Below are 22,065 nucleotides of genomic sequence, written 5' to 3'. Positions count from 1 at the left end.
CCTAAATCTGATGTGTTCACATTGACAGTGATGGTTAGCTGACCAGGTTAGCTAGGTAACAAGCTAACATTATCTAAACACAAAATTAATCAGATGTGTCACTTCCAAGTCAGAAACAGCACAGGAATTAGCCATGTCTATTGACGGCCAAGCCATTGTTACCATAAGGACCTCCAATATGGCCACCTTATTGGACGAGACCAATTGACTGTACTAACTGTACAGGTCAACAAGTTCTCCAACCCATACGACCACATAGGTCGTTTGTTCCTACCCTCTAATACAGGGGTTCGCAAAGTTTTGATGACTGAGGGCCAATTTAGGGACCCAACATTGGATTGTGGGCCGCCCAAGAAAAAACGGAACACAAAATAATTCCAAAACAAATCTTTTCTTTAATAGCCTATTCTAGACTAAAAGTCATGCCAATTGTGAATCATGTGAGAAATGTATGTTGTGTTTTCTGGAGGAGAAAAAAATCCCATTTGTCCATTTGTAGATGTTTTAATGACAAAGGTGCAAGTGGGAAATGACACAATCCTGTGTGCAGTCATTTCAGTATATTAGTTCATGTCATTTGATTCATGTCAGTTCATTCAGTTGTCTCAAAAGTGTCTTGCAAACACACACACAGAGAGAGCCTTGTGCTGGAGTGAGTGATATGCTGTTGATTTCCTGTCTTATCAGCAGGGACCTGATTGAGAACCAATTCCAGTTGGCCAAGCACCACAGGAAAACCTGCAGAGAGAGAGAGAGAGAGAGAGAGAGATAGACTTTTAAAATAGAAGCTTACCAAATACCACAACATTCATCATCATCATTATTATTGTTGTTGTTATTATTATTATTAGGCTATTATTGCCTGTCATTAATAGGCTATTCATTAAGTCACACTGATTATGAATTTGTTACTACATCAACATACCTTTTCTTACTTCGAATGGGATTTATGGTGCTGTCTTTGGTTGGCCACAATTCCTTTGATGTCCGGTTCCATCTCTGTCGTTGCTATACGAAGGACAGCATGTAAATGGGCATCCGTCAGCCTGGATCTCAGCTTGGATTTGTTGATTGCCATGGTGGAGAAGGTTTTCTCACAAATGTAGCCTATGTGCTTCCGAACATAGAGGCCATTCTGATGGCATGTTGGTGGACAGGGCATACAATGTCAGCCACTTTCAAAATGCAGTCTCACACGAATTCTCCGTCACTGAACGGCTTGCTCCTCCTGGCAATTTCTTGAGCTACCACATAATGTTAGCTAGCCTGTGTTACAGCTTCACCGGATTTTGCCAGATTTGTGAAAACTGACTGCTGGGCAGTTAAGCCTCTTTGAAATTGTTCAAGTTTAGTTGTGCGCTCCTCGCCTGTGAACTTGTCGTACATTTTATGATTGGTATCATAATGGTGTTTTATGTTAAACTCCTTGCACATTGCATTCACCTGCTTGCAGATTAGGCACATCACTTTATCCGACCCGTGAGGTACAACGAAGTAAACTTCCTTTTCTACTCACTGACACAACGTTTTTTGCATGATGGCCCCGGCTCCTCCATCTCGCTAACCGGCTAACGTACATAGCTGCAATGAAGACGCAATCTGTCTCGCGAGTAGGCATCTCGCCTAGTTGCCTAGTTGCCATGCAACCATTCCTAACTTGACAGTTTAGCCAGGGGGCGCAGTTTTACCCTTCTTAAAAGCAAAGTACTGTACTGTGTGATGTAGGTTGATTTAAAACTGTATTATTGGAACCGGACCAAATATAACGCATGCATTTCATCATGTCACCTTAACTCATCGCGGGCCACCAGAAGTGTTTCCAAGGGCTGCAATTGGCCCGCGGGCCGCACTTTGGGAACCCATGCTCTAATACGACCCACAGGAGCGTTTCCAACGTGATCTCACAAAAATACGTGAAATGAACACGACCTTGACGAATTTGAAAACGTTCCTCTGCCACAAATTGAATTACGTCCCCGTGCTGTTTCAATGTTGACTTGCCAGTCGCGTGACGTGGACGCAGACCAGCGTAGCACATTCTCGTTATTTACACGACCGCTAGAGGTCCCTTAGCTTTAAAATGTAACTATAGGTCGTAATAAGCTGCTTGTACAAACGACCTATGGGGTCGTTTTTTGGGGGAGGACTGTCTCGTACAGTTTTGGTGCTTTTATGCTGAACTATTGATGTCCATTCGTTTGAGGTATAATTAATGCTTGTTAACCTCCTTCCCTGCCATCTTCCTTCCCCAAGGGGATCAATAATGTGCTATCTTATCTCATCTTATCTCATCTTTATCTCTTTCTCCCCGCCTCCCCATTTCGCTCACCCTCCCATCCTTACCTCCTCTTTTTTCTCTCCTCTACTCCTTTTTCCCTATTTCACTCTCCTTTTCCTCCTTTTCCTCTCTACCTTCAGGTTTCCTGATCGGAGGAGACGTCCTGCGCCTCCTCCATGGTCACATGGACGAGTGTCTGACTGTCCCGTCTGGGGAGCATGGGGAGGAGCAGAGGAGGTAATGTATTGTGATTTACAGACAATAATAATAATAATACACTTTATTTATATAGCACTTATACTAAAGGAATAGTTCACCCAAAAATGAAAATTCTGTCATTATCTACTCACCTTCATGCCAGTTGAAACACAAGTGAAGTTTCTTAGTCTACATAACACACAGGGAGGTTGCCAGCACAACTCAATAGTAGCCTTCTCCAAAGTCTGGGGAGTGGTTCTTTAGGGTTCCAAAAAGAAAATTACTCAGTACCACTCGTGCAGCATAATCCAAGTCTTCTGAAGCCAAATGATCGCAATGTGAGTAGAAAATCCCTACATTTATACCATTATTTAGTGCAAATCTTCAATACAGCCATTGTTTTCGAAAACGCCCATGCTTGTGCACACGCAGACCTGCTCAACGAGAATGCCCAATCCTCAACACTGCTATAGTCTGCTAGGTCTACTTCACGCCAATCTCGGAACCCATCGTCTATCGGTCTGACGACAATTAGACTCTGGGGGTGACAGCCAATATTTCAGGGTTTCCGGTGTATCCAGCGGACAACCAGGCCAAGACTTCCTCTTCCATGCGCCAGTCATTGTTTACAGTCCGATTAGCAACTTGAGACGCGAGAATGGAGTTGGAGTTGAGAGACGACATCTCATATGCAGATATCTTTTTATAGAGATTAGCCGAAATGTTGTCTGGACCTAAAACACCTACAACAAGTATCGATGTTTGTGTATTTTACTCAACTCCAACTCCATTCTCGCGTCTTTATGTTGCTAATCGGACTGTAAACAATGCACGCACACGGAAGAGGAAGTCTTGGCCTGGATGTCCGCTTGCTACACCGGAAACCCCGGAATATTGGCCGTCGCCCCCAGAGTCTAATCGTCGTCAGACTGATAGACGATGGGTTCCGAGATTGACTTCACGCAAACTGAAAATTCCTCACTCTGACCTAACGTTACCTTTTTCGGTCATTGGTCTGTACAACTGTTTGATATTAACTGTTTAAAATTCTGCTTTGGCTGTGATAAACATGATGTACAATAGTAGAACGCTGTATATGCCTTCCACCTCATGGCTATAGACTAACGGGCAAAAATGTTCGGTCCTGGTTGTGTGAGGGGGGTAGAGGGGGCGGAGGTGCTTATCCACATGCAAGGCTGATCCATGAATCTTCACCATTTGAAAAAAAGCGATCTACTCAGACAGAATGGTTGACGGTAAAACATTAACTAAAATGATGACAGTTTTAAAAGGCTTGTAAGTTCTTGGGTGGCTAAATGAGAACACTTTTCCAGACTAGCTTGTCCATATTTTAAAAATCTTGAATGACAAACTTGAGGTAGTGTTTTTTCCCCCCAAAAAAAGTTACATAGCAGTTTTTCATATATCTGCAATTGTTTACATTACATTTTTCAACCTATAATCATATCCAACAATCTGTTAGGTTAACAGCACCATTGGCCTGTTGGCTACAGTAGAATCAGAATCAGATTTTGTTGCTGACCAGTTACTGTGTATTTACAAAAAAATGGACTAGAATCTAAAATACCACTATTTCACAGTTTTGCCCTGCCATCTTTGGAGGAAATTATGTATTTGGTCAATGTACTGTTACATCACAAGAAGATTTATCCTCTATTGGTTGTGTGTGCACAATGCTGCTTCTGAGTCAATGCAACGCTACAATACATGGCCAAAAGTATGTGGACGCCTGCTCGCGGAACATTTCATTCCAAAATCATGGGCATTAATATGGGGTTGGTCCCCTCTTTGCTGCTATAACAGCCTCCACTCTTCTGGGAAGGCTCTCCACTAGATGTTGGAACATTACTGCGGGAATTTGCTCCCATTCAGCCACAAGAGCATTAGTGAGGTTGGGCACTGATGTTTGATGATTAGGCCTGGCTTGCAGTCGGTGTCCCAATTCATCCCAAAGGTGTTCGATGGCATTGAGGTCAGGGCTCTGTGCAGGCCAGTCAAGTTTTTCCACACCGATCTCGACAAACCATTTCTGCATGGACCTCGCTTTGTGCACAAGGGCATCACATGCTGAAACAGGAAAGGGTCTTCCCCAAACCTTTGCCACAAAGTTGGAAGCACACAGTTGTCGAGAATATCATTGTAAGCTGTAGCGTTAAGACCATTATTCCTCCTCCGCCTAACTGTACAGTTGCACTATGCATTCGGGCAGGTAGCGTTCTCCTGGCATCCGCCAAACAGATTTGTCTGTCGGATTGCCAGATGGAGAAGTGTGATTCATCACTCCAGAGAACGCGTTTCCACGGCTCCAGAGTCCAATGGCGGCAAGCTTTACACCACTGCAGCTGACACTTGGCATTGCACATGGTGATCGTAGGCTTGTGTGCGGCACCTCAGCCATAGAAACCCATTTCATGAAGCTCCAGACGAACAGTTCCAGAGGCAGTCTGGAACTAGGTAGTAAGTGTTGCAACGGAAGACAGACAATTGTATGTGCTACACGCTTTAACACTCGGCGTTTACGTTCTGTGAGATTGTGTGGCCTACCAATTTGCACCTGAGCTGTTGTTGCATGTAGACATTTCCACTTCACAATAACAGCGCTTACAGTTGACCAGAGCAGTTCTACCAGGGCAGAAATTTGACAAACTGACTTGTTTTTCAGTATGGCCCATACTGCTGATGTTTGTCTATGACGACTGCATGCCTGTGTGCTTGATTTTATATACCTCTCAGCAATGGGTGTAGCTGAAATAGACAAATCCATGAATTAGAAGGGTTGTTTGAATACTTTTGGCCATGTGGTGTAGCCTGTGCTGTAACATACGCAGTGTCCTGGTGCATCGCAGTAGTCCTGTGTATCTCTACAGGTAGAGCAAGGTACCAAAACTGCCAGGTTGTTGAGTTAGGGATTCAAATTTTTTTTTTTTTATACCTTTATTTAACCAGATAAGTCAATTGAGAACCAATTCTCATTTACAATGACGACCTGGCCAAGAGGCAGAAATAGAAGGCAAGTCGGTGCAAGACATTAACACATAAATAAAGCAAGTACATAACAACATTAGTCAAAATTGAAGACATCACAATATATACAGTATATACAACAACAAAAATCTATGTACTATGGACCAGAAAAAGCAAATTCAAAAGCAGCTGCAGTGCAGGTGCAGAAACTATCGCTTGTAATGAGTTATTAAAGGAGGGTAACGGAATGAAGGTGTGGAGTTTTAGCATCTTTTGCAACTCATTCCAGTCACTAGGAGCAGCAAACTGGAATGAGTGACGGCCAAAGGAGGTGCGGACTTTAAGAATGACCATAATAATGAATTTGCCAGAACGTAAATTGCGGTTACTGATGGAGATACTGAGTAGTGAGCGGAAGTACGGGGGGGTTTTGCCAGTGATAGTTTTATAAATGAACTGATATCAGTGGATTTGTCGCCTGGTATGGAGTGATGGCCAGTTGACTAGAGAATACAGGTTACAGTGATGACTGTTGAAAGGGGCACCGGTGACAAAGCGGATGGCAGTGTGGTAGATGACGTCCAGTTTATTGAGAAGGTTTTTGGGGGCAATCCTGTAGATTAAGTCGCCATAATCCAGGACTGGGAGAATGGTCGTTTTAACCAGGGTGTGCTTTGCAGAATGGGTGAAAGATGCTTTATTACGGTACAGGAAACCAATTCTTGCTCTGACTTTGGAGAGCAGCGTGTTGATGTGAGTTTGAAAGGAGCCACTCGAGCCACCTTGGCTGAAAATGTCTGCACTCATGGTACTGTAAGGCTCTTCGGAAAAAGGCCTCCACTAAATGTCATTTATGAAGGAAATAGATACTGGACACACAGTATCATCAAATGCCAGCAATTAAACAGTCAGTTGATCAAAGAGCTTACTTGCCAACTTGTCGTTGTATTCCTTTAAAGCTGCACCAGGCAATTTTGCACATTGGCCTCCAAATGGCAGTAACTGTTTGAACTGCAATACCCAGAAATCCTGTAAAGTGATGTCAGTAAACATCACACAGCTTCGGCTGGTCTGTGATACTTTATACCACAGGTTACCAAAGGGATGAGAGAGGCAAACGATCTAACATTGGTTAGTCCAGCTTCCTCCAGATGGAGTGCTTGCTTATTGCTGTTTAAATTTCTTAAGTTTCTAATCGTCACTTCCTGTGTGGAGAAGATTTCCCACTAGTGTCCATACCAACGCCAGAATTTAATTTGAGCAAATAGGGTGAATCTACAGCATCTCAATTAGTGGGATGGGACGCACTTCTCTGTTGTATCCTCACTTACTGAATTAGGCTGTTAAGATGTGGTGGTGCTGCTTTAACTAACTTTCTCCAACCATGCAAAATATTCAAAACATCTCGTATTCAAATCCACTCTCCCTCAAGCCTTTCTGGCTATTCATTACCAAAGTCACCTTTATGATCAAAGTTTTGCCTGCTGCATTTTCTCCAGCTTGCCTCTTTCTCACCCTCCAATCTAGGCCATTTCTATACAGACCTGTTCTGTTTCTTTTACAAGGAAAGCATGTGCTGTGGCCCGTAGGGATGGAAACTACCAGCTCCCATCGACAGAATGAGCTCTCTGCAGTGAGTTAGATGGGGAGGACTATTAATAATTACAGTTTTCAGCTTCTCTCAGAGGAGACAGCCATGTGGTTAAACAATGTTGATGAGAGGGAGTGTGTCCTCCTTACCTGACTGACCTGCTCTGGTTTGTTACTGTAAGATTACACACAGACACACAGGGAAATTTGGTCATTGCAGCAGCAAACCGTAATAGGATACAGCAAAGAAAAATAGGATATAAATAAGAATTATTTAACAAATGAGAGGTATTAAACATGACACAACTGACAATTACAGCACTAGAACCTGTTCATTAGAAATGTAGGAAAGAAAATATGAAAATACATAAAAATATGAAAAAAACATAATGAGAATGTACAAAGTGGAACTTACTGAGGCAAGCAGGAAAATATGTCCAGTAAGAATGTACCCAAAAAAAGAAGAAATATGTGCAGTAAACAAGAAAACAAGTTGTAAAATGAGCAATATATATGCATACCAGTTGACAGAAAAAAATAAATAAAATCAACATGTGAAATTACAGCACATATATATGTAAAATGTGTGATTTAGTCACAATAGCAGGTCTACAGAAGGCCACACATATGAGCAGAAAATCTCTGGGCATGCACATCTGGCTGTTCTAAAAAACTATTCATGTTATCAAATATATTCAATTTACTAGGGGTGAGACGATACACTGTATACCATGATACAATATGTATATCAAGTTCACAATATAATTTTTCTTATGATACGGTACACCGATACGGTAGATGCAGGGGAATGAATGATGAATGAAGGAATGATGAACAAAAAAAGACAACACATAATTGAACAAATATTTTATATCTCAAAGTAAAGTTCAACTGTAAAAAATAAGCAAACAATTTTGACATGTAATTTTGAATACATTTGAATCATATTTGATTAAAAAAAATGTTCGGCTTTCAGCAGTGGCGCCGCTACTGAATGACTATCTAAACACTATAGAAAACACTATAGAAAATATTTTTAGTATGGCGGGTCATGATTTTACCTTGGTGGCCCAACATACCATATATAGGGGAAACACTGGTTAGCCCGCCACAGCTACGCTATGCATACATAAATATCTGTCAAGCAATATGCTCACAAACAACCTGTTGCTAGTAACTGTCTAAAGGGTACTGGGTAAAGTTGGTTAGTATTAGCTACAGTTTGAGCTGTTAGACCTCTGGTTTAACCGATAGCATAGCATCGCTAGCTATTGATTCCATCTTTTTTTTTTTTTTATATTTTTATTGATTTTCCAAGTTTTTATCCCACAGGAGGAGTAAAAGATACAAAATATGTATATTTGACTTCAGTTCACCTACTCATCCCCCAAATACAAAGAAGCACTATTCATCAAATATGTTGACAAATTGAAGTCCCCATTCCCATCCCTACCACCCTGCCCACCCTTCCACCCACCCATAGGATTACAGGTTCCAGAGTACATTTAGGCAAAGGATGGAAAAATATACTAAGATAATCAAATAATTGTATCTCAGACCTTTTTAAAGGGGAAAAGGCTAGAAGGAAGGGCATCTGCTTCAGAAATTAAAGGGAAACGTTTGTTTTTTTTGTAAATTTAACTTATACCCCAATATTTTTCCAAATTGATTCAGGATATCTGGAATGCAGGGGAATGATAAAGCTGGGTCAGAAACATACAGAAGCAGATCGTCTGCGTACAGAGAATTGATTCCATCTTTTACATGTTACTCCTTCACTTGACATATCTGCACTGTAACGCTACTTGGCTAGGTGGTGTCTGTTGTGTAAATGCTGGTTTTCACACTTTCTGTCAAATTCGCGCCACAATAGCTCATGTGGACAGGAGGGGTGAGAGGGGTTGGGGTGGAGCTGGGGACTTATATTACTGATTGTTCCTTTAACAAGTTGAGTGCAGTGATGATGTTTCAATAGGAGAGACAGGATGTTCTCAGTTATGCAAGATACCTTTGTGCAATCATAGCTGCATTTGGAGCTATTCATGTGTTCAGCCAGCCCTCTTTAACATGGCCTTCAGGCAGACAGAAAATATACAGTATAAAGGGCAGTAGAAAGAGAGTTTACTGCAGTAGACTTGTTTCACTGTCTTGTTTTTCGTGAACTCAATAATCTTCTATTCAGAAACGGTAATATTGTATTCATTCAAACACCTTCAATTTTTTCTTGAATTAAAGCCGTAATAAGCAATTTCACACACTGGCGACCCCAAATGGCAGCAAGAGGTAACTGTTAGAATTTTGAAGACTTCATTACCTAGAAAATCGTAGGTGTCTAAGGGCACTTTCACACCACAAAGTCCGCTTGAAGTCCGGACCAGAGTTCACTAGGTTGTTACATTGTATTGGCCCGGTTCGTTTCACACCGGCTATAATATCAAGGGGACCTATTGGACAGATATCTTGGTGGGAGTGAAAACAATGTCTGTCATTTGATTGTGCGTTTGTTTAATGTTGCCCGGCGTCCCGGTTGAGCGGAGTCTTCCGTTTTTAAGCACTGTGATTGGCCCGAAGGTCCAAACACCGCCCAGTCGGAAAACTTTGGTTATAAAATGAACTGAGCCAGTACTTCAAGCTCCTAAAACAGGTTCAACCACCAGTACTGCTTTGTTTCGGACTTTATCAAAGTTGCTTTCACACCAAAATGATCCGCACCACGGTCCGAATGGAAGAGGACCGAGACCGCCGATTTTTGGCGAACTTTTTGCAAGATTTTGGTCCACACCCGAGTCTGCATGGCACATTCACACCAGTCGAAATGATCCGAACTTAGCAAAAAGGTCCTAAAATCCGGACCAAACGATGCTTGTGTGAAAGCCACCTAAGTATGTCTTCTTTAGCCTTGTCCTAATGAGGTTAGTATTGTAGACCAGCATTGGTCATGTCATCATACTATAAAGCAAGGAATCTCTGTCTGTATGTGTGTCCGTCGCATATCTTGAGAACCGTTCGTCCGATCGACTCCACACTTGGCGGGTGTATTGCTGGGGACCCAAGGAAGTGCAGTGTCGGATTTGGTGCAAATTGGACACGCAACACGTTCGATATCAATAAACTTTGAATAAACAGGCGAACAGCACTCTGTGCAGCAGTGGCGCGAACGGGCACTGCACTAGTTTACAACAAATTTGTAAATGATTTTAATGAATGATCTGGACGCATTATGTATTACTTTATTACTCCTGTAAATTACTGTCAGATTCAGTCATTTACTGTGCAAAGTTTTTTTGTAATTTTTTTGTAATCACATATCTTTAAAATATAATTCTATATAGTTATATATAGTACAATATAGTTCTGATAGAGAGAAAGCCTTTCTTTGCCTTTCTGACATATCTAGTTTGCGATCCATTGCGCTTGCGCATGGGCGTGGATGATCAGGGGGTGTTTAATATGGAATACTTCATTTACATATTGATTTTCATTGGCTTTCACCTGGGCTGCCCTGGACAATAACGCCATGGTAAAGTGTCGCTGTAGCAACACTGTTACTGCTGAGTTTTATGAATATGGGCCTACTGTATATGTCTATTTTGAAAAAAAGATCCAGCCTCCTGAAATGCTAGTATTTTGTCAACCAAGGACATAGCACCTCCTCTCCACCAAAAGTATTTGTTAAAAGTTGAATGTGTCATTTTGGAATAAAAACTCCTCAGTTCCTCTCAGAAGTATAATTTGTTCCAAGGCATGATGGTGTCATTTCCTGCCCCAGGACGGTGCACTACGAGGGGGGAGCAGTGTCCATCCATGCCAGGTCCCTGTGGAGGCTGGAGACACTACGGGTCGCGTAAGTACAACACACACACATAGATTCATAAATATGCACTTACACTAACACATATACTCAGACACATCATGTATACATCCATACAAATGCAGATACACCAAAGAACAACACCTGTTAATCTGAATATGTTGCATATTTTGCACATCATGCATATTTGCTGCAATTTCACATATGCATTTTCTTCATATCTCATTTCATTCTCATTTTTATATATTGATATTTTTAGAATGTTTCCACCTATTTCATACTGAATATGTTTCATATTTTTACCTATATTTCATATGTGTTATTTGTGTTAGATTTTCATGTCATACATATTCTGTATTCATTCTTTCTGTGTCTCATTTTGCATCCCCTAATTATGCTGTAACCCATACTGTAGTTTGTGATTTTCATTCATACATTCTATGTACTTTGTTCTAGTGTTGGAATAGTCAGTTGTATGTGTTGATATACCCCCTATTTGCTCTATTCTTATTTACATTTTTGTATTGTATTGTATTTTTCTGCGCAATACAGTTTAATCTTATGTTAAAACATGCACCTCTTAACAACAGTATTAGACAGTTAGACAGGGATCTTCTCATATCGGAACCAAAGATCCCCATGGTTTATAAAATATATGTTAGTGGCCCTATGGTTTATTAAAGACAGGTTTGGTGATCATATAGTGGCCTTATTTCTATAAAGACTGTTGCTTTACAGTAAAAATATCCTGCTGTGGCCTATGTGGCCTGCAGTGCTCAGTCAAATTGACAGTATGAGGCTATAGCAGAACTCTATGGAAATACTAGGACATATAGCAGCCACAGTTTACTGTAACTGGACCAAAAGAGAGACAAGTTCTATTGCTCTAATAATCAAACATACTTGTTATAGAACTTATATAGTTGTACTTGCTTTTGGGCGGTGTCCACTGCTAACCTCTCTGCAGCACCGTTGTGGATTCCTCTGATAACCTAGCATGGGTTTTAAGCACTAAGACTGCTGAGTGCCAGACACACACACACACACACACACACACACACACACTGTAATGCAATCATAACCTTGTTCCACCTCTATGATATATCACCTGGTCTAAAATACCTTTAAGTTCCACTTAACTCAGGCTCAGTGGAAATGTCTTGATCAATAAATGTGAAGTGAGACACAGGACACTCAGGTAGTGAAAACCTTTTTCCTCTCCTCATGCTGCGTCATTCTGTCACTTCATTTAAACTACACTCACTGAGCTTCAGCAACATAAAATGCAATAACACAGTGATGCAACAACACAAAAAAAGTCATTTCAAGATTTGCACTGTGTTTTTATTGTTTGTTTGACTATGAAAGACATAAAAAATCAGGATGTTTATGCTGTACAGATCTAGAGGGTTGTCAATTTCATCTGGTTGAAACAACCCAATTCCTCTATTCCTGCCTAAGTAACTCACTCTCACATCTCCAACTTGTATTTTTCAGTTTTTCACAACTGCTTACACATATTTTCTGAAATGGTACTCTATTTTCCCACCTGTGGGTAACCTGTGACCCTTATATTCACCCCAAGATTCTGTTTGGTGTTTGATCAATTATGCTCGTTAGGGTTTGCACCTTGAGGACTGTGTGTTAAGTTGTAATGCCTGGAGTTTTGTATATTGAATGACAGTGCTTTCTAGATGAAAACATGGGTTTACCTGTGCTTAATGAAGAGACGTGTGTAGGGTTTGGCAAAAAAAATGTAAACAAATCTGCAATTTGTGTGAAAACAGGCAAATAGTGCTTTGTTTGTTGGGATGTTTTGTTCATAGAAGCAGTGTCAGAGTATAAGTGATTGTGAAAACTGTAACTGGGCAATGTTTTTTGCCGTTATTAGAGAGTTGAAAGTGGAGAAAGACAGCAAAGGGTTAGACTGGGGTAGGGAGAGGGGAGGATGACATAAGCGAAAAAGGTCCTTGGCCCAGATTCAAACCAAGGATGTTGCAGTGACATGGCACACACCCCAGACCACTGAGCCACCAGGACACCCTTACTGATCGTGTTTAAAGCACATCTAGCTCTTAGGGTGTGTTTACATGAAGCACGTTTCGACTCTGTAAGGAGATGGATGTTGACATTTGATAGCCAGCAGTTCCTCATGTTTGGAAAGCATAATATAACAAAATGAATCAAGGGCAAACCACAGTCTGAACTGATGTTCAGCTATTTCTTCATGTGTTGTTAATTGTTATGAATGGTATCACCAGAGAAGGTCAGTTATAGCAAAGTTCAGAAGAGTTCATCATGCTTAGCTAAAATTACAGGGACTGGGATTTGATTTTCTACAAACCAAGACTTGTAAACAAAAGACAGATGACTCACAAGTAGCTAATTTATTGGACGTACTTTTGATAACCTGTCATCAGTGTGGCATGATGTGTGGGGTGTTGAGAGTTAAAGTAACAAAAGAAAGGTCCTCTAGAGAGAGCCTATGGTGCACACAAGGTGTGTGTAGGCCAGGCCTGCCATCTTATATACACTTGGGCCAACCTCCCCAGGTGCAAATCATCAAACTTCCTTCCCACTCTGCCCACTGGCCTTCTGCAAAACACACATTGGATTGTGTCAGTCAGATTTAATGGTAGACACTCGGGTTGGACCTCTCAGGGACCAAGCCCATAAATCCCATATCTCAGGATACGGGTGGCACACTTCCCCCCCACGCCTGGAGGGAAGGACTCTGTAGGGGGAGCTGCTGTGGTTCCCTGCACAGGACTACCTCTGGAAACCATGGCTTCTTGTGCCAGCGAGGAACTACAAGAATTAAGAACAAGCCCCCCTCTAACTCACCTCTCCACTGTGAGCAAAATCAGATCCACAGGAGGAAATGCATACAGTCGGGTGTATGACCATGGATGGGCCAGGGCATCTATCCCCACTGGTGCCCATTTTTCCTTATCAGTGGAACAGTGGGCAGTGTGTATTTTCTCGCGATGCAAAGACATCGATTTCTGGGCAGCCGCCCTGGGTTGAGGCGCCATTTCCTCGTTTGAGGACCACCCCTGGATGCTCACATGAAAATATGTGTCCTGTAAATCTATGTGTTTGTGCGTCAACAGTTTGAATTTGCAAACTGTGAGCTGTTTGTTCAAAAACCGAAGATTGAGTATAGCACAAAGCCCTCATCCTTTTTTGGAAGGAAAGAGTGGCTATAATAGCACTTGTGCATTCTGTTATATGGGACAACTCAAATAGCAGAGGAGAGATGCAATCTCTTCCTTAAGAATGAAACTACAGGCTTTCATTACCATATCTGATTTTAAAGCTCAAATTACGGACATTTTAAAGAATGAGATGGGAGAATGTCGATGCTTCACTGTATAATGTACTTTGTAATACACTCCTATTTCTTACCCTACCTTTTTTTTACCCTACCCTCCAATCTTCCCCCCCAATCCCATTGAATCTTGTCCGCTCCAGCTCAAATTTATCCCCTTGCGCCACTTTGCCTTTTATGTTCTTGTCTGTGTTTGTGTCTTGTATGTTTGTTTTTTAAATGCTGCCATTTTGGCCAGGTCTTGCTCGAAAAAGAGATCATTGATCTCAAGTGACTACCTGGTAAAATAAAGGTAAAATAAATTAAAAAAAATAAAAACGGGAGCAGAGGCTCGTCATCACGCTGGTAAAACATGGGGGACACGCAGGGAATTGCAACCTGTACCCCATCTGCACTGTTCTCCCGACCCAGGGAGCACCACCTGTGAGGTTACCCCACTCGGATAGATTAATTGCCAACATACCAAACAGAGCCAGAGAGTGAGAGCTTGTGACAGACTCTACTCCCCAGAGGCAAAAGTTGGGGAGGGGCGCCCTCTTGCGAACAAGAAGGGCTCATTGTTTAGCAGAAACACCTTTACTCTCCCCGGGAACTTGGTAGCTAGCCAGGGCAGACGAAACCAGCTTCCTCTCAGCCTTACAGCTGAAAGAAAGCTTGAAATCACACTCAGGGATATAGGTATCCACAGGCCTTTTCCACCTCGATTCAAGCTCCTCCATAAAGTCAGGAAATATAGGCAGGCGGTCAGGTTCTGGGCAACACTTGGCTTGGCTATGTTAAACCAGTTTTGGGGGTGTTTCCTGTAGTTGGTATAATTAGATTCTCACTCTTAACAAAGTGCACTGCAGACCCACATGTTCAGGCCTCTCAGTGTGGTTATGTGATGCCATCTGAGTTTGAATGGCAGTTCTCACCTGGCCAAACGGGCCAAGCTAAAAGAGTTTGCTTGGTGATTGATTCTGGTCTAGATTGTCCTCAATCTAGACTCTTGACTAAGGGTGATTAACTTTGACTGTTGTCAGTCTAGACTCAAGACTAAAAGTGATTGATTTCAAACTGTTGTCAGACTAGACTCAAGACTAAAATTGTTTTTTACCATCAAGGCTCCTAGACTGTGGAATGTCCTGCCTGAGGAACTGAGGCTGCTAATTCAGCTTCAGCAAAATCTTTTATATGTTTTAAATCAATTCATAGACATCATTTAAATGCACGTAATACTTTTGATTTTCCCCACTTTTTAATCCTGTGTAGTTTCTTATGTTTTCATTTTTAACCATTTTTCAGTCAATTTCATCTTTTTTATGCATTTGACGAATAGTTTTTATGCCTTAATGTAAAGTGTTGTTTATCCATCTGTGTGCTACACTTGAATCCCAGTGTGTTTTTGGGTTTCCCATATGTATGTCCATGTACAGTATGTATGTCCATGTGTGTGTGTGTGCGTCTGTCTATTAGTGTTTGAGTTAATGTGTGCCTTTTGCCATTATGATATGTTTGTATGTATGAATCTTAATATGCATATCTGTGCTATTTGCATCCATGCATCCGATTCTCTCTCACTCTCACTCTCTCTCTAGGTGGAGTGGGAGTCATACCCGCTGGGGCCAGCCGTTTAGACTGAGACATGTGACCACAGGAAAGTATCTGAGTCTGATGGAAGACAGATCTCTGCTACTGATGGACAAAGAGAAGGCCGACGTCAAGTCCACAGCCTTCTGCTTCAGGTCCTCTAAGGTACAAAGTCACCACAATTCCTACTCAAGTACAAATACTGTTACTTTGCTGAAACTTTACTCAAGTAAGTCTACTGCTGCAAAAGTAAAAGTTAATTGTAGCTCATTTAAAACAGTGATTCTCAACCTTTTTCATATCAAGGACCCTAATTTAGTCCACATTAGGGCCACAGATCCCCATTTGATGAGATTTTGTCTCTCGGACCCAAATCTGAGAATATTTTTATTGTTAGATACGATTTTGTCCAGAATTCCATGACTATCTGTATTGTAGGTAGAGAGATAACAGTGAAACTATGACCAAATTAGTCTACATTCTCTAATTGTGTTAACTTCTTGTAAATGAAATAATAATGAAGTTTAACAATTTATCAATTTGCCTGGGACCCCCTGGAACTCCCTCAAGGACCCCTGGCGGTCCCCGGACCCCACGTTGAGAACCACTGATTTAAAATATATAATGTAAAGTGCTACCAAATACAAACCTTTAATATTAAAAACCAATGTGTTTCAACTGCACTAGCCTGCATCAGGGTGCTGCCAAAATGTGTTGGATTATAATATTAAAGCTTTGTCAAGTGTTCTCCAAGAGTAGCTGAATTTTCTCATTCTTTCCGGTTGTTGCACCTTGGACGAACTGGAAGGCTGTGACAGATTTTTTGCAGTATATAGCAGAAATGCCATGAAAATAGTCTTTAAAAAAAGATTTGTGGTGAGACAGAGGTCAGCAATAAAGCGACTGACAGACAGACAACAGTAGTACAAGTCCTGCTATTCTCAGCCTGGGAAGATGAGTCAGCCATCCGTCTTCATCTGGTCCAATGAGACGTAGCATGGCGTGATACTGGCAGCATCCCAACATCTGAACTGAAAGCTGTTGTCCTGGCAGATGCCAGCTCAGACCACTTGGGCGATGTTCTTCCAAGTTCATCGGATGTCTGCCAGGATTTCCGCCAGTGTGTCAGGGAAGAAGTGACGTTGAGTTCAGTTCAATTCATGAAATTCATTTTGTTCAGTTTCAGTTTTTATGTACGTCCGTGCCATTCTCATGAACGCAATATCTCAGGAACGCCTGGAGGGAATTTCATTACATCTGGCACAAACGTCCACTTGGACTCAAGGATGAACTGATTAGAATTTGGTGGTCAAAGGTCAAAGGTCAAGGTCACTGTGACCTCACAGAAGACATTTTTGGCCATAACTCAAGAATTCATACGCTAATGATGACAAAATTTCACACAAATGTCTAATAGGATAAAATGATGAAGTGATGACATTTTATATCCAAAAGTTTAAAAGTCAACTTCACTGTGATATTATAATGTTTTGTTTACCACTGTAGCTGAGAAAACGATCTTGGGTCATTCTACAAAAACGGTGGAAGTGCTGTCACTTACTTTTGCAGACACCAAAATCCTTTAAGTTGACCTAATAATCACATTAATTATATATGTTCAATAAATAAAGACTGTCCTTGCAATGATAAAACAAAGTTTATTGGCAAAGTCAGGCTTATCAATGAGAGGTACTATACAGCTGCAGTCATTTATACTGCTAAATGTATTATGTATTTCACTGTGTTTTAACGCTCAAATTACAACTGAGAAGCAACAGGGCAATCTGTGCCACCATCTTACATCAAGAAAAATGGAACATAAATGAGAATATACACAGACAACTAACAATTTCAACACTCAGACATATTAAATAGGAATGTATGAATGAAAATGAGCAAAAAAGCCTGGATTGCAGCATTAACACAATGTGTAAAATAGTATCGGTAGCAGCAGAAAGACAATGTGAGAATTTTGCGTTATGAAAAATGTGGAGATTTATAAAATTATACAAAAAATATCTATATATGCAATATATGAGAGGAGTGTGAGTATAAGAAAAAAAGTAAAAATGGAAAAATTTAATGTGCTTGTATAAAAATCGTAATATAAATGTGAATGTCCAAAGTTTAGTCTCTAAGCATTTAAAAACGACCTATAAAAATGGCCTCAATGTATTATATAATATTTCAGTTTTATACAACATGGACATAGGAAAATGGACGTGAAAGTATTACTCAGGTGTAATATCAAAGTTACTTTTTTTTTATGTAAACAGAAAGAAAGAAAGGGGGCCCAGATTTTATGAAATTTGTCTGAAAATCCTTTTAGTGTATACCTGATTTTCTCTAGTTTAATATGGTTAAGAATGTCTTTAACCCACGCAGCATGAGAGGGGGGCATAGGAGATTTCCATCTGAATAAAATGCCTAGCAAGTAGAATGACAAAGACAATGATGTCTGATTTTAAAGTGCTGAGTTGAAGTGTGGGTGGGCTCACTCCAAATAGTGCCATAAGGGCATTAGGTTCAATTTGTGTTCCACTTACGTCTGAGAGTGTTTTGAAGATACCTTTCCAATAGTGCTACGAACAAAAGGACAATCCAGGCACTCCAAATATAAAAATAGAACCACGAGGAAGGAAAAATTTAAAAAGCCTTTACTGTAGTGGCTAAATCATTAAAAAAGCCAACATGTTTCGACCACTGTAGGTCTTCTTCAGGGCTTTAAACACAGACAACACGGGTGTGGCCTCACCTATATAATAGCAACAGCCAATGGGAGGCAGTCACATGACCCAGATAATAACATGACAGGTGAAACAAATTGAAAATAATGAAAAAATATAAATAAAAAATGAAATAAAATATATAAATAAAACGAAATAACATGAGATGAGATTACACAGAAATATTACATGTACATCATATATCGGGAAATAGGTACCCATATATAGGTTTTTCATAGGCTGTGAGAAAAAAGGAGAGCCTATACCTATCTTTTTTCCCCGTTTTCCAAGAGCACCCGACATATTTTTGATCCTAGTTTGACAATATAGAGCAACCAGTCATTTCTTTTTTTTCCTTTTTTTTTACCTTTCCAATAGTCTTCAAGACATGGGCAGGACCAGAGCATATGTGAAATATTAGCAGGAGAATGGTTAATCTATCACAGTTAAGGACTTACATCCTTGTAAATTCTGAAGAGCCTCGCTTTGGTCCAGTGAGCCGATGAACTATTTTGCACTGAATAAAAGCTTGTTTAGCACAAATGGGTGAACTATGTACTCTTTTTAAGGCAGCCTTCACAACTTTTCTGGAATTTCCTCTTCCAGCTCTCCCTCCCACAGTGCTTTTATGTCACTAGAGGGTATTAAACATAAGAAGTGTATTCGGTCATATAGAATCGACACTGAACCCTTTAAAGAAGCGAGTGGAGGAAAAAAGTATCCAATGGTGTGTCATTAGGAAGGATGGGGAAGTCGGGATAGTTGCTACAAACATAACTTCGAATTTGTAGGTATCTAAAGTAGTACGGAGCCCCTCTGGGGTCACATGGTAGAAAAAACTTGATGTGTAAATCTGCGAACGGATTTGTAAACAGTTTCACAATCCATTCGCATAAAAACTAAATTACACATAACGCTGTGAAACTCCAAAACACAAAGCTAAATCAATTTAACTAATTTCACTATCGTTAAATCTGCCGTTAAATCTAGATAACATTGAACTGACTTGGGTGGATGGGTCACCGCGGTCCATGCAAGGCAGGTCCATTCGCTGAAGAACAGAAGAGTGCAAGTTTTTCTTTCTACCATGTGAGCCAGAGGGGCTCCGTAATGTAGTGATATCTTGGAAGGGAAATTTTTTCTGATAGCTGTTATCAATGTATAAATCTTAAATTAGATTTTTTAATGCCAAGATCAGACCATGTAGAAAACGCCCCTTCTAAGGATGGGGGAAAGCACAATTGGGGCAGAAGATGAAAGTGTTTGGAGCCCAAAATAGCGCTTGAATTGATTCCAGATCTTAACGAGTTATCTTAACAATCAAGTTCTTGCCATAGAGAGAGTTACTTCAGAGGAAGGTTCTGATGGTATTTGATGTAGTCCTGTGCTTGTCATGGAGGGGTTGCCAGTTTAATCGCTCCAGGTATTCTGTCTTTTCCCCCTCACTGTCTCTCTCCTGCAGGAAAAGCTGGACTCTGGCGTGAAGAAGGAGGTGGATGGGATGGGCGTTCCCGATATTAAATACGGCGACTCGGTGTGTTACATCCAACATGTGGACACCTGTCTGTGGCTGACGTACCAGGCTGTCGATGCAAAGTGTGCCCGCATGGGTGGAGTTCAGAGGAAGGTACAGAAGTTGTTACTATAGGTCACTGTCCTCCCTCCCTAAGCAACTATCGCCCACGTGCTCTTGAGCAAGGCAACTGCACCAGTGGAGGAGTGTGGTTATACTGGGCTCTGTGTGTGTGTGTGTGTGTGTGTGTCTGTGTGTTTGTGTATGTATAACTAAATGAGTGGGAAGCAGGGTGTTGCTGCATAAGATTCTCTGGACAAGTAAATGTTTGTAATGATAATTGGTTTGATATATTATGTGTTTGTTTTATTATTTATTTACTTTATATCTTGATTTTACTTTGGAGATCATTGATTTAAGTTGATGATTCAATGTCTTGTTTTTGTGATCAAATGTTTTCACTCATTTTATATACAGGGTTGTAATCAGTGTATTATTGATTAATGATATAATAACCCCAACCTGTGGCAGTACCCACCTCTCTTACCACACCCAAGTTGTCACTAAAGGAAATGTGGATAATGAATCAGTAGAATAGAAAGGAAACTTAAATAATGTGAAGGTCTTTTTACATTCTTGGCTGCAGTTCACGGCTGTAAGGTTCTCTAGGATCCTGGCAACTGAAAGCTCCATATGTATCTCCATATCCAATTCAGTATCTCAATATCAGTATAGAGTCAGTCATGGTCAGTCAATATAGAGCAGTGGTTCTCAACCTGTTTCATATCAAGGACCCTAATTTAGTTCACATTAGAGCCATTAGGACCCCCATTTGATGAGATTTTGTCTCTCGGACCCAAATCTGAGAATATTTTTATTGTCAGATATGATTTTGTCCAGAATTCCATGACTATCTGTACTGTAGGTAGAGAGATAACAGTGAAACTATGATCATAACAGTCTTGCATAAAGCAGCCCAAAGTTTCCTACTATCCTTTAAAGAGTAACTAAACCCCACCTAAATCTGTGGTGAAGCCTGACACATAATGGTGAAAAGTAGGGTACTGAACTGGTCATCTGCTATTGGCTGGTCTCTGTGCCCTGTGATGTCACCTTCTACAGAGTACAACAGGTGGTGACATCACCTGGCACAAAGACCAGCCAATAGGAGAAGGCCAGTTCAGTACCCTACTTTTCACCATTAGGTGTCAGGGTTCACTAAAGATTTGGGTTTGGGGTTTAGTTACTCTTTAAAAGTACTGTAATTGGGTCGATTTAGTGTCATATTGACAGCAGATGTCAGTGTTTTCAGCATTTTGAAAGAAAACCTCTTAATTTATTTCAGGCCATCATGCACCATGAGGGCCACATGGACGACGGGCTGACCCTGTCCCGGTCGCAGCATGAGGAGAGTCGCACCGCCAGAGTCATCCGCAGTACTGTCTTCCTATTCAACCGCTTCATCAGGTGGATTAGACACACACACACACACATCCAGACACACACTGTAATGCAATCGTAACCTTGTCCCACCTCTTCAGCCGTTTATGATAAATCACCCGGTCTAAAGAAATACCCTTTAAATCCCACTCAGTGGAACTCAATAAATGTAAAGTGAAACACAGGACAGAGATTTCAAATCATTACATAATAATGTTAGCTAGGGCAAGAGACAACATCCCTTTGTCGCTCTGCACCTGTATATACGCTGTAATTTTAATATTGTCTCTCATATTGCCATATTTCTCCCGTTATTATACACCGCATATTCAATTCTCCGCCTTTTGCTTAATGCGCAAATCTCATTTTCTTTCTCCCTCAGTAAGTTTTACTGCTGCTGCTTTGCACGTTCTGTTCATGCTGTGTCGAGGGAATCAGCCCTCAGCTCTAGTTTTGTTTTACAGCTTCTTTATTGCACGCGTGTATGGGTTGGCGTACAGAGTCAGAGCATGTCTAATAAAGCGGGCTTCACACCCTTATGGAGAAGTGCAGCAGAATTTAAACAGTGCTTGTAGCAGGGAGTAAAAGGTAGACTTGTATATACTTGAACAAAGAAAAGATGTG

The 22,065-nt window shown here is 40.9% G+C and overlaps 1 protein-coding gene across 1 annotated transcript in view; it reads left to right on the top strand.

Annotated features, from left to right (window-relative positions):
* The window catches only part of LOC139651239 (ryanodine receptor 2-like), a gene marked incomplete at both ends in the record, with an annotated part of 54,008 nt that extends 32,540 nt beyond the window's left edge, over positions 1–21,468 (top strand). Inside the window, 5 exons of the mRNA XM_071528082.1 lie at positions 2,419–2,515; positions 10,821–10,895; positions 15,771–15,927; positions 19,951–20,115; positions 21,347–21,468. Coding sequence (XP_071384183.1) covers positions 2,419–2,515; positions 10,821–10,895; positions 15,771–15,927; positions 19,951–20,115; positions 21,347–21,468 — 616 coding nt within the window. The remainder of the gene's footprint in view (positions 1–2,418; positions 2,516–10,820; positions 10,896–15,770; positions 15,928–19,950; positions 20,116–21,346) is intronic.
* Positions 21,469–22,065: the final 597 nt, after the last annotated feature.

This window comes from Centroberyx affinis, unplaced genomic scaffold (assembly GCF_046629955.1).
Source record: "Centroberyx affinis isolate AG114_WGS23_722 - 3 ecotype Tasmania unplaced genomic scaffold, CSIRO-AGI_Caff_v1 ptg001611l_1, whole genome shotgun sequence".
In the NCBI taxonomy this organism is placed as follows: Eukaryota; Metazoa; Chordata; class Actinopteri; order Beryciformes; family Berycidae; genus Centroberyx; species Centroberyx affinis.
The sequence above is the reverse complement of the archived record's forward strand: the minus strand, read 5'-3'. Positions and strand labels throughout refer to the sequence as shown.